This window comes from Phoca vitulina, unplaced genomic scaffold (genome assembly GCF_004348235.1).
Source record: "Phoca vitulina isolate PV1807 unplaced genomic scaffold, GSC_HSeal_1.0 scaffold14, whole genome shotgun sequence".
NCBI lineage: Eukaryota > Metazoa > Chordata > Mammalia > Carnivora > Phocidae > Phoca > Phoca vitulina.
In genome coordinates this window covers 1,321,718-1,336,975 of record NW_022589717.1, presented here as the reverse complement: position 1 = coordinate 1,336,975, position 15,258 = coordinate 1,321,718, and the positions used below count along the sequence as shown (strand labels likewise).

Below are 15,258 nucleotides of genomic sequence, written 5' to 3'. Positions count from 1 at the left end.
GTAGATACATACACGTTCAGGGAAGATACTCTTTTCTGTTACCAGTTTATCTGGGTGTCTCTCCTGAATTGCATAAGTCTCATGCTGCTCTATGTGAATCATGGATAGTAAGGAATCTGGAGAGAATACCTAGGGTAAGATTACAGAAAGATAGTCCCAAGATTTGTCAAAGATTAGATGGAGTGGGTACCTTGTGTTATTTGCTTGAATATGTTGGATCAAAAACTTTCAGGATGTTTGTATCCTTTCCTGAGGGTGAAGAAGGTTGTGGTGTAACAGCCCAGGCTGCCCAAACTCTGATAGCAGAAAGGTGCTCAGAACAGAGGGGTGTTGAAAACCTCACAGGCCCTGTCCTACACGACTTTCTCTGCAGAACTTGGAACTTTAAGGAAATTCTATCCCAGTTTTTAAGAAAATACTTGGTGAATATGGAGATCAGATCAGCCTGCAAATGAGCAGTTTTTTAGTGTAGGTTACTTTTATGCTTGTAAATAAGTAGAGCAATAAGCATGAAGCAAGTTTTGATTTTTAATCACTAATTCTTTTCCTATCAGTATAGCATCTGACCATATTATTTATTTTCTTAGTGAAATCTATTCGAAGTATACCCTCCTACCTTGCAGAAACCCTCTACTATGCTATGAAGGTAAGTGCGTATCTTGAATCTTCCATCTAATTAATTTATCTTTCTAGCTATCTTTCCCTGTGTATTATTATGATTTAAATGATAGACTTTGGGTTTGTTTTTTTTTATTTCTCCTTAAAACATGCAGTTCAATTCTACCAAACTGTTTTACTTTCTCAATTCATCTTAACTCAGGGAAGTTTGATGCTGTGTTTGACATTTTGAAAGTGTGCCTCCCTTTTTTTCTTTCTGACAGGGAGCGGGGACGGATGATCATACCCTCATCAGAGTCGTGGTGTCCAGGAGCGAGATTGATTTGTTTAACATTAGGAAGGAGTTCAGGAAGAATTTCGCCACCTCTCTCTATTCCATGATTAAGGTAGTAGAACCTTTGTTTAAACTATGTTCAGAAATTCAGAGCAGACTAATAGATAGCATGTAAGACAACAGATGGGAGAACCCACTTGTGTAAAGTTTCAAATTTTAGTGGCGTGATTAGAGCCATGACTTATAAAGCTTGGCTTATAATATTTCCTTAAAGTACAGATGATGGCTCCCAAGTGAAAGATGGGCTCTTGGTGGGGCTGAGGCTCTTGGGGAGCTTAGGAACATTATTTAGTAGTGGTGACAGATGACTCATCAAACCCAGCCCCCGCCACTGAAGATAATGTGTTTGTTCTTTCTCTCTTTTATCAGTTCCAGCTGTCCTTATCAGTGCCTCCTTCCTTTCACTTCGGTCTTTCCTTATTGTCTGTTATCACCTTGTCTCTGGTATTAGTTCGTAGTTCAGGAAAGAACCAGCCAGGTCATATCAGAAATAAGTAAAGAGTTTAGGTATTACTATCATTTTTGTCTTTAAAAGCTAGGGAGACTGTGGCCTATATTTAAATTTGGCTTAAGGCCTTTTGACTTTCTTTTCTTTCTTTCTTTTTTCCCCTTTCTTTTCTCTCTCTTTCTTCTTTCTTTTGATAAAAGGGAAAGTGGGCCATATGCAAAGCAGGATCTCAACTAAGCAAGCTTTGAACTTTGTGTGTAGGTGTGGCTGGGTTGAAGGGCACTAGAGACTTCTCACATGCACTCTTTGCTTGAAACATTAATTTATCACATATATCTATGTGTGAGATAAGCTGAGGTAAAGCATATCCTGCCCCTCTGTCTTTGAAGCAAAAACATAAGAGCCACACAGTCCCAGGATTGCCTCCCTTAGCCAGACACATAATATGTGATAGTAACTTAAAGGTTTAGAAAGCTCGGTTTGAATGTCATTGTAAAAGCTTCCTTGTTCTCTGCATTACCAGAGGGACGAACATACTTCATTGTCTCAGAGCTGTGCCTTTAAGGGGTAAAATTAGAAAGTTAAACACATGTTACATTGGTAGGAAACTCCTTGTATAACATTCCTAATGTGAAAGTCACATACACAGAGATTATCCACTTGGGAGCAAAGTCACATGAATAAAACTTGTTGCCAGACACTTAGTTTTTGATTTTCTGTGGCTTCTATGACTCATGGAGGGTAACGGAGTACATTCGGGTTTCAGGATGATACGTCTGGGGACTATAAGAAAGCCCTCTTGCTGCTCTGTGGAGGAGAGAACGACTGAGATAACCAGCTGGAGAGAGATCCTGCGCCGTGCCTGCCTCGGCTGCCGCGACCTTCCTAAGCCTCTCGCTGTGCTTGTTTGTATGCCCGAGCCTGACGCATTGCCTTATTCATACTAGCATGCTAATGACCAAAACATACATGTTGCAGAAGAAAAATAGCGGTGCTTCTTGCTGATGTTCAGTAAAGCTCTTTCTCTTTGTCTTTTGTAGTACTGAAGCATACTTACGTTACTAAAGTCTAAAGTCTGGGTCAATTAGATTTTCTTTTAGAAGATCCGACTGCTTTTAGCCTTTTTAAAAAACTTCATTTATATTAAATTGATAACTGTATTTCCTTAATCGGAACCTTAGCCTTAAAATGATGAACTCCTGGAACTGTTATTAATCAAGTTTGCTACTAAACTAAACCTGAAAAATTATGGTGGTTGCATTCAAAAGATTAATGAGAAATAAACATTTCCTTCCCCCTGACTCATGTGTGGGTGTGTGTTCAGAAAAACTTTTTTAAAAATTATTTTTATTTGATTTTGGTTGATACAAGGCTCCTTTAGTTTCAGGTGTACAATATAGTGATTCAGGTTCTCTGTGCTGTGCTCACCACAAGTGTGGCCACCATCTGTCACCATGTGACACTGTTCCAATATCATTGACCATAGTCCTTATGCTGCTGCTTTTATTCCTGTGACTTAGTCATTCCGTAACTGGGAGTCTGCGTCTTCCACTTCCCTCAACCATCAGTTTGTTCTCCGTATTTATAGGTCTGATGCTGTTTTTTCATTCAAACAGTGCTCCAAAGACAGAGGGGGGCAAGATATGCTTTACGTCTGCTTATCTCACACACAGGTGCTGTTTGTTCATTCATTTGTTCTTTAGATTTCACATATGAGTGAAATCAAATGGTATTTGTCTTTCTCTGTCTTATTTCACTGAGCACAATACCATTAACAATGATACCTTTTTTCAAGCTATATATATGTCACTGTGTAAGTTTAAAGTATACAGCACAATGAATTGATTTATATATATTGCAAAATGATTACCATAATACATTTGGTTAACACCCGTCATCTTATAAAAATTAAAAAAATTTTTTTTTTCCTTGATGAGAACTCTTAGGATCTGTCTCTTTCAAATACACCACATAGCAGTGTGAACCATAGTCATCACATTGTACATTATATCCCCAGTACTTATTTATCTCAAAACTGGAAGTTTGTACCTTTTGACCACTTTCATCCAATTACCCCATTCCCCATTTGCCCATCTCTGGTGACCACAAATCTGATCTCTTGTTCTGTAACTTTGGTTTGTTGATGTTGCTTTTTTGGATTCCACATGTGAGCTCATAGAGTATCTTTTCTCTGACTTATTTCACTTAGCATAATGTCCTCAAGTTTCACCCATGTTGTCACAAATGACAAGATTTCCTTCCTTTCTGTGGTTAAATAATCTGTTACGTATCACATTTTCTTTATCCATTCATCCACTGATGGACAATTAGGTTGCTTCCATGTCTTGGCTGTTTGTAAATAATGCTGCAGTGAACATGGGTTGTCTCTCAAACCTTTGTGATTGTCCAAGCAGCCTACTTTTGTTCTTAGTGGCTCCCAGGAGTTGAAGGTGTGCCGAGACCTATTAGTGTCCTAGAGTGGGGGATCTCAGTCATTACCTAGATTGAGGCTGATTGGAATCCAGACTCTCGGCAGCTTTTAAGGTATGCAAAAATACCTTTGTCAGGGGAAGACTGAGAGATGGGCATTTCTGTTTGCCTCATTGCTCTTTGCACTGAGTCCTAGGGTATGGCCAGTTAAGAACTGTTTCTTAGTTTGTTACTCTCCCATTGAACTGGTGAACAGAGCCTTTCTGGCCTCCAGAGCCAGGTTATCAAGGGATTTGTCCTCTGGAATTGGCCATGAAAGCTGGTGCCCCAGGCGTCTATAGAAACTCCTTTCTGGAGTGTTAACCTGGAGTGGGGCTGAGGGAGGAAATGAGGATGGCACCTGCCAGTCTGCCTGATTGGTGGAGAGGATTGTAGTCAGCCTCTAGGCTTCTATTTGATTAGAAGCTACCCCATAGGCCACAACTATAAAGATAAGCTAATAGGCCTCTTTCACAGAAAGACTGGGCACGTGTTTCACTCTGCTACCTCTGTGCTCTGCCCTGGGGCGGGTAGCTGGTGGAAACTATTTCTCCATTTGTAACAGCTCTTCAGGCCCTGTGAGCACAAGCCATGCTGGCCACCAGAGCCAGGTGATCAAGAGGTATCCCCTGGTGGCAGCTGTAACAATCAGACGAGTGCACCAGCTCCCACCCAGGAGCACCAGTGAGCCCGAGCAAGGTGGTGGGAGGCGCAGAGAGAGCGCCCATTGCGGCCTCTGTCACCCAGAGCACCTTGGTAGGCCTGGGGGCTGCTAAACCAGAAGCCTGCCCCTTAGGCTGAAGCTCTAAGACAAGCAAATAGGCCTCTTTCACAAAAAGATTGAGGGTGGGTTTCAGTCTGCCCTCCCTGTGCTTGGGTGTGGTAGCCGGCCCGCACCATCTCTTCCTTTGATCCAGACCCGGGCTTCCCACGACCCCTAGCCCTGCTGGCTGCCAGAGCCAGGTGATCAAAGGGATTGTCTCCTGGGTGGCAGCCTTGAAAATGGGGGCAACGGAGATCCTGATCACACAGGGGGAGAGTGAGAAGACAGTGCCAGTCCTCTGAGGTCTTCGGAGAGGATTTTTAAAAAAAATTTTATTTAGGGCGCCTGGGTGGCTCAGTCGTTAAGCGTCTGCCTTCGGCTCGGGTCATGGTTCCAGGGTCATGGGATCGAGTCCCGCATCGGGCTCCCTGCCCCACGGGAAGCCTGCTTCTCCCTCTCCCACTTCCCCTGCTTGTGTTCCCTCTCTCGCTGTGTCTCTCTGTCAAATAAAATATTAAAAAAAAAAAATTATTTAAATTCAATTAATTAACATATAATGTATTATTTGTTTCAGGGGTACAGGTCTGTGATTCATCAGTCTTCTATAATACCCAGTGCTTTGGAGAGGATTATAGTCAGCCCTAAGGGTGTGTGTTTAATTTAAGCAAGCCTGCCCCTCAGGCTGCAGCTGTGATGAGACCTACTAGGCCTCTTTCACAGATGAGGCTCCCCTCTCTGTCACCTCTCTACTGTCCCCTGGGGGTGGTGCACAGTTAAAATCTCCTTCTCTGTTGCTTACAGTCCTTTGGGACCTGTGAGCGTCAGCCCTGCTATCCACCGGAGCCTGGTGATCTAGCGGTGTCCCCTGGGTGGCAGACGCACACAACGGGACTTCCCAGGAGTGGACACGTGCCTTTCTGGGAGTTACTGGGGACCTGGAGTGAGGCAGAGGGAGAGTACAAAAGTGGTGCCTTGCACACCTCCCTTTTTGGAGATGATTTCCTTAGATGTGCGTTAAATTAGATGCCTGCCCCTCCGTGCTGATGCTTTAAGATAAGCAAAATAGGCCTGTTTCACAGAAAGTCTCGGTGCTTTCCGGTTGGCTGCCTCTATGCTGGCTCCCGGAGTGGGTGAGCCCCCATGAGCCCTGTAAGAACTGTGTCTCGGTTCGCCAGAGCCTTGTGGGTCCTGTGGATGCGAGCCCTGTTGGCTTTCACAGCTACATGTTTTGGGGGCTCATCTCTCAGGTGCAGGGCTTAAAAGTTGGAGTGCCAACTGTGGGGTTCAAACCGTGTGCTTCCCAGGGAGAGGCTCAGGGTTGTGAGTTCCCTTGCGGCTGTGGGTTGTAGCTTCTCCTTCCAGGGGTGTGGTTTACGGGGAGATTGTGCCGGTCTCTCCTGCCCATTCCCAGGTGGGTTTTTTCTTGTTTGCCCAATGTGTAGCAGTCACTCAACTAGTTTTTTGTTTTTGTTTTAGAGGAAGAGAGAGAGCACGAGCAGGAGGAGGGACAGAGGGAGAGGGAGAGAGGAGAGAGACTCTTGGATAGACTCCACGCTGAGCTTGGAGCCTAACTCGGGGCTCAATCTCACGACCCTGAGATCATGACCTGAGCCCAAATCAAGAGTCAGATGCTCAACAGACTGACCCACACAGGTGCCCCTTTGTTTTGTTTTTTTTTTTAAGAGGAAATTATTCCATATATAGTTGTAGATTTGGTGTGTCTGTGGAAGGAGGTGAGTATTCTTTTTTCTATTGATAAGGTGAATTATATCAATTGATTTTCTCCAATGTTAAGCAATCTTGAGTTCTCAGGATCAATTCCACTTCGCCATGATGTATTATCATTTTAAAATACTGCTGGATTTGTTTTGTTACTATATTTTTGAGAACTATTTCTGTGTTGATGGGGCATACTGGCCTGTAGTTTTCTTTTCTTGAAATATTTTTGTCTAGTTTTGGTATCAGAGTAATACTAGCCTCATAAAATAAGTTGGGAGTGTTTCTTCCTATTCTGTCTGTGTGAGAATTTGTGTAGACTTGGCATGAAAATTTTACTTATATGTTTGGTAGATTTTCCAGTGAAGTCATTTGGGCCTGGAATGTTTTTTGGAAAGTTTTAAACTGAAAAATCGAATACATATAATTTTTTTAATTAAAATGAAATGTTTACTAAAAATCTATCTCAAAATTAATCATTGCACATCACTGGGTGTTGGCAGAATAGTTGAGAAATAAGATGCCCTAAAATATTCTGTACTCTATTTCCAATTGTTATAAACAATTTTGATCATGTCAGTCTTTTTTTTAAAATTTAAATTCAATTAATTAACATACAACGTATTATTTGTTTCCAGGGTACAGGTCTGTGATTCATCAGTCTTATATAATACCCAGTGCTCATTACAACATATACCCTCCCCAATGTCCATCACCCAGTTACCCCATCACTCCACCCCCCTTCCCTCTAGCAACCCTCAGTTTGTTTCCTATGATTAAGAGTCTCTTATAGTTTGTCTCCCCCTCTGGTTTTGTCTTGTTTCATATAATTTTTAATACATAGACATCAAATATATATCTATATAGATCACAAACTTAGTGGCTTAAAATAACACAAATTGTCGTATAGTTCTAGAGGTCAGAAGTCTAAAATAAGTCTCATTGGTTTAAAATAAAGGTGTTGACAAGGCTGTGTCCCCTTCTGGAAGCTCTAGGGGAGAATCCCATTTCCTTGTCTACTTCAGCTTCTAGAGGACACCTGCATTTCTTAGCTCTTGGGTCCTTCCTCCATCTTCAAAGCCAGCATTCACTTTAATTTCTGCTTTCTGTCCTCACATCTTTCTCTTACTCTGCCTCTTTCCGTTTTGAAGGACCCTTGGCAATTACATTGCCCTCCCCCCCCCCCGATAATCGAGGATAATCTCCCCATCCCAGGATCACATCTGCATATTCCCTTTTGTCATAGGAGGTCACAGATTCTGAGGGTTAAGACAAGGACACATATATTTTTTGGGTGGGGGACATTTTATAGATGGTTTCAGGAAATGATTTTGTAGTATACACAGGATTGCCTCTGTTAGGGCAGTAGTGCTGCTCCACATTCTCCGTGTGAACAGAACTGCCACATAGTAGATGCCTGGTTAATTCTGCTGACATAAATGGGGAAAAGCATTTCTTTACTAGATTTTTTTTTTTTTTTTTTAGATTTTATTTATTTATTTGACAGAGAGAGCGCGCGAACGAGAGAGTACAAACAGGGGGAGCGGCAGGCAGAGGGAGAGGGAGAAGCAGGCCCCCTGATGAGCATGCAGCCTGTCCTGGGGCTTGAGTCCAGCTCATGACCGGGAGCCGAAGGCAGACGCTTAACCAACTGAGCTACCTAGGCGACCCTCTTTACTTGATTTTTTGACTTGTATTTAATTTCAATCATCTAAACCCTCCGGGGACAAGTTTTTCCTTCCTCATATGCCTGTGTGTGTTTGTATTTCACCTAAGTTAAGAATCAGTTTGTCAGTCTGTGTGTGCACACTCTGAGGCCTCTCCTGCCAGGCCTGTGCAGTCTATCTTATGCCCAGTGGGTGGTGCTGTTGGCATAAACTTACTTTCATCACATTCAAACCGCTTCTATTTCATAGTAGCAAACTTTAAAATTTTTCAGCATCAGATGGCTTTCCTATACAATTGTCCTCACTCTAACACACAGACAAAAAGTCAATCTAAATTTTAACCCCCTTTTTGATTACTTATCTGGCACTTGGTTTAGAATCATCCTGTTTTCCTGGGCTTAGGGCATTTTCTCCCCCCGCAATGCACTGGTTTATCCTTTGCCCCAAGATTTTGAAGTCTAATTCCTACCTTTTTCCCAGGTAGTTCCACCCATATTCCTGTGTGATATATATAAACTACTATTTTCTTCTTCATTCACGTTTTTCTATTGGTTCCTGCTATAATAGATGACTATTTAAGGTCATTTACTCTATTCCATCTTCTCTTCTACCTCCTCTCAGCATACTTAAGTTACTCTGTTTATCTATGTAACTTTAAGCAATATGTTTACATTTTTATTTCTTGTTCCAACCATTATAGAAAGAATCTCTAGACTCCTCATTTTGAAAGGCTAGGGTACTAGAGACTACCTTTCTTCTCTCCTTTCCCCTTTCCATCTTCCAACTCTGGTCAACTGTAATTTTGCTTTTCAAATTGTCAGCATTGATTCTGTTTACGTTCTATTCTATAATCCCAATTAAGTCACTATATTTGTCAGTATATTGATTCTACAATTTGAGAATAAAGAATTTCAGATTATCAACTCATAGCTAACCTACCTTCATTCCATGATTTCATTTCCCTTCTTTTGTACTTGTATGTCCCGCCCTCATTTATTGTTTCTTAAGTGTTTGTACCAATGCTTGGATGTTGCCCTCACTACCTTCTCCTGGAAATCTAGCACCTTCCCCACGTTTCTCCTCCTGGGATTTCTTTCCCGCAGCTCCATCCTTTGATTTGACTGTTTTCTTTCTAGGCCTACTGCCTATCTGCTTACCTTCCTTCCTTCCTACTTTCCTTCCTTCCTTCCTTCTTCCCTCCCTCCTTATTTCCTTTCTTTCTGGCTAAGTATAGGGGTAGGAAGTTGGTGAGAGAGGTTCTGAGCTCCAGGGTATAGTGTGTAACTGAGCCTTGTTTCATATACAGATTTACAATTAATTCTTCTGTTTTAGGTCCTGCATGTCATCCTGCATGTCATCCTTACCTCCATGCTACTTGATATCTGTGTCACAGGCTTTTCTGGGGTGCCACAGAGAAGACTGCCTTTCTTTACACTTGCAGCCTCTTTTCTGTATATTTTCAGTTAGGGCTTCATCACTTGCCTTCACTCTTCTTTCAGCTTTCCATTTCCTAGAAATTTGATGACATTTCTCTTGTGCTGATGGCTTCCCTGTCATTCTCTTTATTGTGAGATTTTTAATGCCTTGATTCTCATTTTAATAGTGTCCAGGGCTCATAATTGCTCAGACTGCCATCTTGAACTGGATGTTCTAAAATGACTTCTCAAGTGCCCATGCTCTTCACAGTGCCTTTTACCAGTCCTGCCTCATCCCCCATGTCCTTCTCATCCTTGTTTCCCTTTGTGAGACTGCTGTGACTTCTTTCCAGAAGCCCAGTCCTATTCCTATTACCAGGCCAGTGTATGGTTGACGCTTGAACAACATGGGTGTGAACTACATGGGCCCACTTATGTGTGTATTTTTTTCTATAAATACAGTACAGTACTGCTAATGTATTTTCTCTTGATGATTTTCTTAATAGGAGAATGTCTTAACATTTTATTTTCTCTAGCTTACTTTATTATAAGAATAAAATCTATAATTCATGAAACATACAAACTATGTGTTAATTGACTATTATGCGTAAGTCTTCTAGTCAACAGTAGGCTATCAGTAGTTAAGTTTTTGGGGAGTCAAAAGTTAATATACAGATTTTTGACTGCACAGGGGTCAGTACTGCTAACCCGCACATCGTTCAAGGGTCAACTGTAGTATTTAAACCACCTTTGTACCTCCCTCACTGAGGATGATCCTAGTTGCCCTGCTCGGCTATAGACGGCAGTCCTAGTTCTGATCTCTGGGTCCCAGATTTGTCCTGAAGACATGACTTCTCCTGCCCCTTATACCCAGACTCCTGGGACTTCACTTCTCCTTTCTTTCTGTTTCTAACAACTTTGTCTTGTGTTGGCCTCTTCTCTTTGCCCGTTGGTAGTCTCACGAGTCAACCAGAGCATAGCACACCTGCCAGATGATCATGGCCAGTGTGCCCCAGTCACCATCTCAGATTCCCTGTTACTGTGGACCATCTGTGTCACTGGGCCCTCACTACCTTCTCCTGGAAATCTAGCTGCAAGTTGCTGTCTGTTTGTCCGCTAAGGTGGCCACCTCTTTGAACATTTCCTTGTCCTCCTGGTTGCCCTTCCTGCTGTTCTTTCAGTCTGCCTCCAACTGTGCTCTGACCTAACACATTTTCTGTCATTAGGCACCATCTTCTCTCCACTTATTGCTTGCTTGGGCTGCTACAAGGATAACAGAGATACTTGGTACTTTCATCTCTTCACATATCATCCTCCAATTCTCCAATTCCTACAATCTATATATCCTCAATGGGGGCAATATCATCCCTAAGAGGATAGAAATTGGTTTTGGGAGCTGAAAAAAATTTACTCTTTTTGTGTCTAAAGCACAGATATATACACACAGTACATGAACAGATAAGCGGCATATCTGTGGTATTAAAATTTCATGGGCAGTGGGCATTAGGGAAAAAATGGCTATGAAAATCCCTTGTGTGTTGGGGGGCAATAACTTTTTTTTATAATTCATATTTTATTTTATGTTTTGGGGGTCTCTTTCTTTAAACTTTATTCTTTTATTATTTTTTTTATTATGTTCAGTTAGCCGCTGTATAGTACATCCTTAGTTTTTGATGGAGTGTTCAGTGATTCATTAGTTGCATATAACTCCAGTGCTCCTTACCACACGTGCCCTCCTTAATACCCATCACCCTGTTACCCCCTTCCCCCACCCCCTTCCCTTCTGAAATCCTCAGTTTGTTTCCCGGGGTCCACAGTCTCTCATGGTTCGTCTGGGGGGCAATAATTCTTTAAAAAGGTTAAGAAACACTGCTATGATCTTTGCCAGTTTACTTCTCAGGTACCATTTTCATTGTTTGCACTTACCCAGAAACCTTCAGTAGTCCCCATGGTCAACCTGATAAAACCAGAATTCCTTGTTTTGTAGTTTGCTGCTCTTCATACTTTGTTTCCAATCATCTTTCCAGTGCTAGCTCTCACTTCTGTTTCTACATAAGTCCTCCTCTCTAGCTAAATTGCTAGTCCTACCTCCTAACCACAGCCCTTGCTTTCTTACTTTGCTGTTGCCAGTCTCTTACCTAAATGTCTTTCCCTCATCTCTTTCCTATGAAAATCATTCAGCTTTCAAGGCCCAGGAAAACTCCAGCTCTGTCTTTAAGTCTTTCCTAACCACTTCAGGCAAAAGCAACCTCCCTTTCTTTTATGTTTCAATAGTTTATCTTACCTATATCATGATGTAGATGGGAATTTATTACTTTGTGATTTTAATCTACTTAGATCTCTCCCCAATAACTGTCTTATACTAGCCTTATACTCTGCTCTACTTAGAATAGTCCATGTGCAGTTGGCATTGTTACTTTTTTGTAATTGATTTAATTATTTCTAATTTTGATTAACAAAAAGCCCAAGTATATATATTAGAGGAAGACATAATAGGAGAAACTTTGTTGATAGTGTGAAGACATTGATTTATGTGCTTTTTTTCAAATACAATTTCTTTATCTTTCTAATTAATATACTAAATACATTTATCAATGCACAGAACAGTGTGTGGTAGACATAAACCAAAACTTTACAGAAGCCATAGGTCATGGTATTCTCATTTCTCATTGTTAAAAAAAATGATTATATTAGCTAACCTGGAGTTGTTGGTTGCAGTCAAGTAGTTTTAGAGATCATAAGAACTTTAAGAAGTTTCAGACAGTGGTTGATACTGAGGCTCATCTCTCTTTGTGGAGAGCAATTATCTCTGCTTAAGAACTTGCAGTCTGGTGGAAGAGTCTCCATTGATGGGCATGACCTGAAGACCCTACCCAAGTCCATCTTTGATACTGGGCCAGGTTGAACTGGATTACCCACATGAAGACTAGACTTGTGTAAGAGTACCAGAGAGAGAGAAAGAGACAGAGAGAAAGAGAGAGAGAGAGAGAGAGAGAAAGAGAGAGAGAGAGAGGAAGAAAAGAAATAGAGAGGGGAAAGAAAAAAGAGAGAAGAGATATTGATTGAGCTTCAATAAACTTTTGTAGAATTTTTATATCTAAAAATTTCAAACAGAATTATTTTCTTATAGCATAGTTAAGTTTATCATGAACTTGTGTTTTTCAATACATATTGGGTGGGGACATCCACCAAAACATGCTTAGGATGTTAGAGATTTTATCTTGTCTGGAGGAAGTAAAGATCAAGGCTCTTATTTTGGAGGATCCTGGAGGCTGGGCTATATCTCAGTTAGATGGGCCTCAGAGGAAGGGATGCTGGCAAGGGAAATCCCAGGGGGCAGCAGTGGATCTATGAATGGGGGTTCTGGCAGTTATCTGCTCATACGAATGCTGTATGTAAGGAGGTACATAATATATGTCAGTAGGGTAATGATTAAGAGCATGGCTCCTGAGCCAGGCTGCCTGAGTTAGAATTCCTTCTCCACCATTTACTAGCTGTCTGACTCTGAGTAGGTCACTTGATTTCTCTGACACAATTTCCTCATGTGTAAAATGAGAATGATAGGTGTGTACTTTATTAAGAATTACATGAGTTAATACTTATAAACATCTACTGGGCAGAGTAAGTTCTCAAGCATGAAGGTTTTTATATTCCCTGGCTCCAGTGCCACGTCTGGCATGTAGAAATCATGATATTAAATATTTGCTAAATAATAAATGTGTCACCACCTGTGAGAGGAATGAACTAAACCTTTTGATAGTCTTTGGAGAATGACGATGCAAAGATCCAGATCCTAATAGCTCTTTATTAAAAGATAATCTCAAGTAAAATTACTAGGGTTTTTTTTTCAAGATTTTATTTTATTTATTTGAGAGAGAGAGAGAGTGAGAGAGAGAGCATGAGCCGGGGGAGTGGCAAGCAGAGGGAGAAGCGGGCTCCCTGCTGAGCAAGGAGCTGCGGGGCTCGATCCCAGCACCCCGGGATCATGACCTGAGCCAAAGGCAGACGCTTAACCATCTGAGCCACCCAGGTGCCCCTAATTTGTGATTTTAGTTAGCCCCTAGTTTTAATTTATTAAAGTCTATTGCTAGGTTCTATTTTATGTATATGTGACAAGGGGACTCATTAGTTGTTTCTTGTTTTTCCTCGGTGATGGTGTTGCGGCTGAACTCTCATTAGGAAAGAGCAAAGTTTTCATTTCTTCACCCCAACCTAGAAAGGGAAGGCTGGGATTTGTGCTCCTCCAGGTTTGAGCTGTGAGGAGCATCTGTTTCATGTGTTTTCAGCATGAAGGAGGCAGAGATGGAAGTGGGATGGGGAGATTATGCGGGATCAGTCCTGAGCGGGAAGGCCGCCTTTCAGGAGAGGGAGGTGAGAAAGGCGTGTGGAGGGTGCGGACGGAAGGGGCCTTCTTGAGGGAGTGGGCTGTGCCCTCCTCCCGGGTCCTGGGAGGTGCCCTGGAATGTGGCAGCGCCTTTGATGGGGCAGCTGATGGAGGGCAGTAGAGGATGAGGATTAGGTATGTGCTGCCGCTGCTTCTTCAAACCAACCACCTGAACAGCATCATTCAGGAGAATTAGGATGACTGATCACCACAGAAATCCTTGAAACTTTTTTTTTTTTTTTGTATCGTGTAAGCCCTGCTAGTTTCTTGTGTGATATCAGCGGAGGTGGAGTGGTTTAGAAAGCATGATGAAATTTGAAATTCTTATCAATATGAAAGATGGGGAATTTAAATTCACATTTAATTTGATTTAAGAAAAAGAATAGCATGAAATTTCTGCCCCTTAGTGCTGTGGGGCACATTTGAAGCCTCTACAGTATTCAGTTCAGCTGATGATTAGCTGAAGCTGGACATAAATGGAAGATTTTAAAACTGTTTTTGATAATAGACATTGCTTTGTAAATTTGCAGTTTTAAGGTGTATATTCACAGATTATTTTCTCCTTAGAAAGAAGGTTGCTATTTGTGTAAGCTATTATTAAGGCAGACAGATAGTCTGCAACATGCCATAGTGATTTAACAGAGTGTTGTAGTGTTTGCTAGGTCGTTGACTTGGAGGGGCATCTCTAGAACATTCCCCATCCCCTACTGCCCTCCATCAGCTGCTATATCAAAGGACTTGCCACATTCCAGGGTACTTCATGGGGACTGAAAGTGGGGTACAGTGTCAAGGCTGTCAAGAAGAGTTTTCTCTATCCCTCCCCTTCTGTGTGCTCACCTCATCTTCCTCTCTGCTAGGCATGAAAATATATGGCACTCATATTTAAAATATAAAAATACAATTTAGCATCAAATTAGCTAAATATAAAAATGACTAATTTTCAATTTCTATATTTACAAGAGAGATATAATCTAGAAAAGATGTAACATGACTCACTGATGTATGTGCCAGAAACAGAGCCTGGTCTGTAGCGGGCACCCAATGACTGCTTGTTGAAGTAATGGACCGTGATACCTATGTATTTTATATAGCCTCTATGTAGATGCTTATAGGAGACAGCATGAGAAAATGCAATGAGCGTGGGCTTTGTTGTCAGAGGCAAGAGATTTAAATTCTGACTCTTCTTGGACAAATCACTTATCTTTAAGATGGTATTAATAAGACCTACTGTATAGAATTGCTATGAGGGTTAAATAAGAAAACATAAGTAACACATTTAACAAAGTGACTAGAATGCAGTTACTACTCAATAAATATTTTCTGATGGTTAGGGTAAATAATCCTAGCTGCTGTAACATACAAACCCACTATTCTCAGATACTAAACTTTATAAAATTCATTCCTTCCTCATTTCCATATGAGTATTTCTGGGTGGGTGGTATTC

General features: G+C 41.4%; 1 protein-coding gene across 1 annotated transcript in view; it reads left to right on the top strand.

Annotated features, from left to right (window-relative positions):
* ANXA5 (annexin A5) overlaps nucleotides 1-2,701 on the top strand; it is a 31,171-nt gene extending 28,470 nt beyond the window's left edge. Inside the window, exons 11-13 of the mRNA XM_032412756.1 lie at nucleotides 588-646; nucleotides 882-1,004; nucleotides 2,167-2,701. Of these exons, the coding sequence (XP_032268647.1) occupies nucleotides 588-646; nucleotides 882-1,004; nucleotides 2,167-2,229 (245 nt within the window). The 3' untranslated portion in view covers nucleotides 2,230-2,701. The remainder of the gene's footprint in view (nucleotides 1-587; nucleotides 647-881; nucleotides 1,005-2,166) is intronic.
* Nucleotides 2,702-15,258: the final 12,557 nt, after the last annotated feature.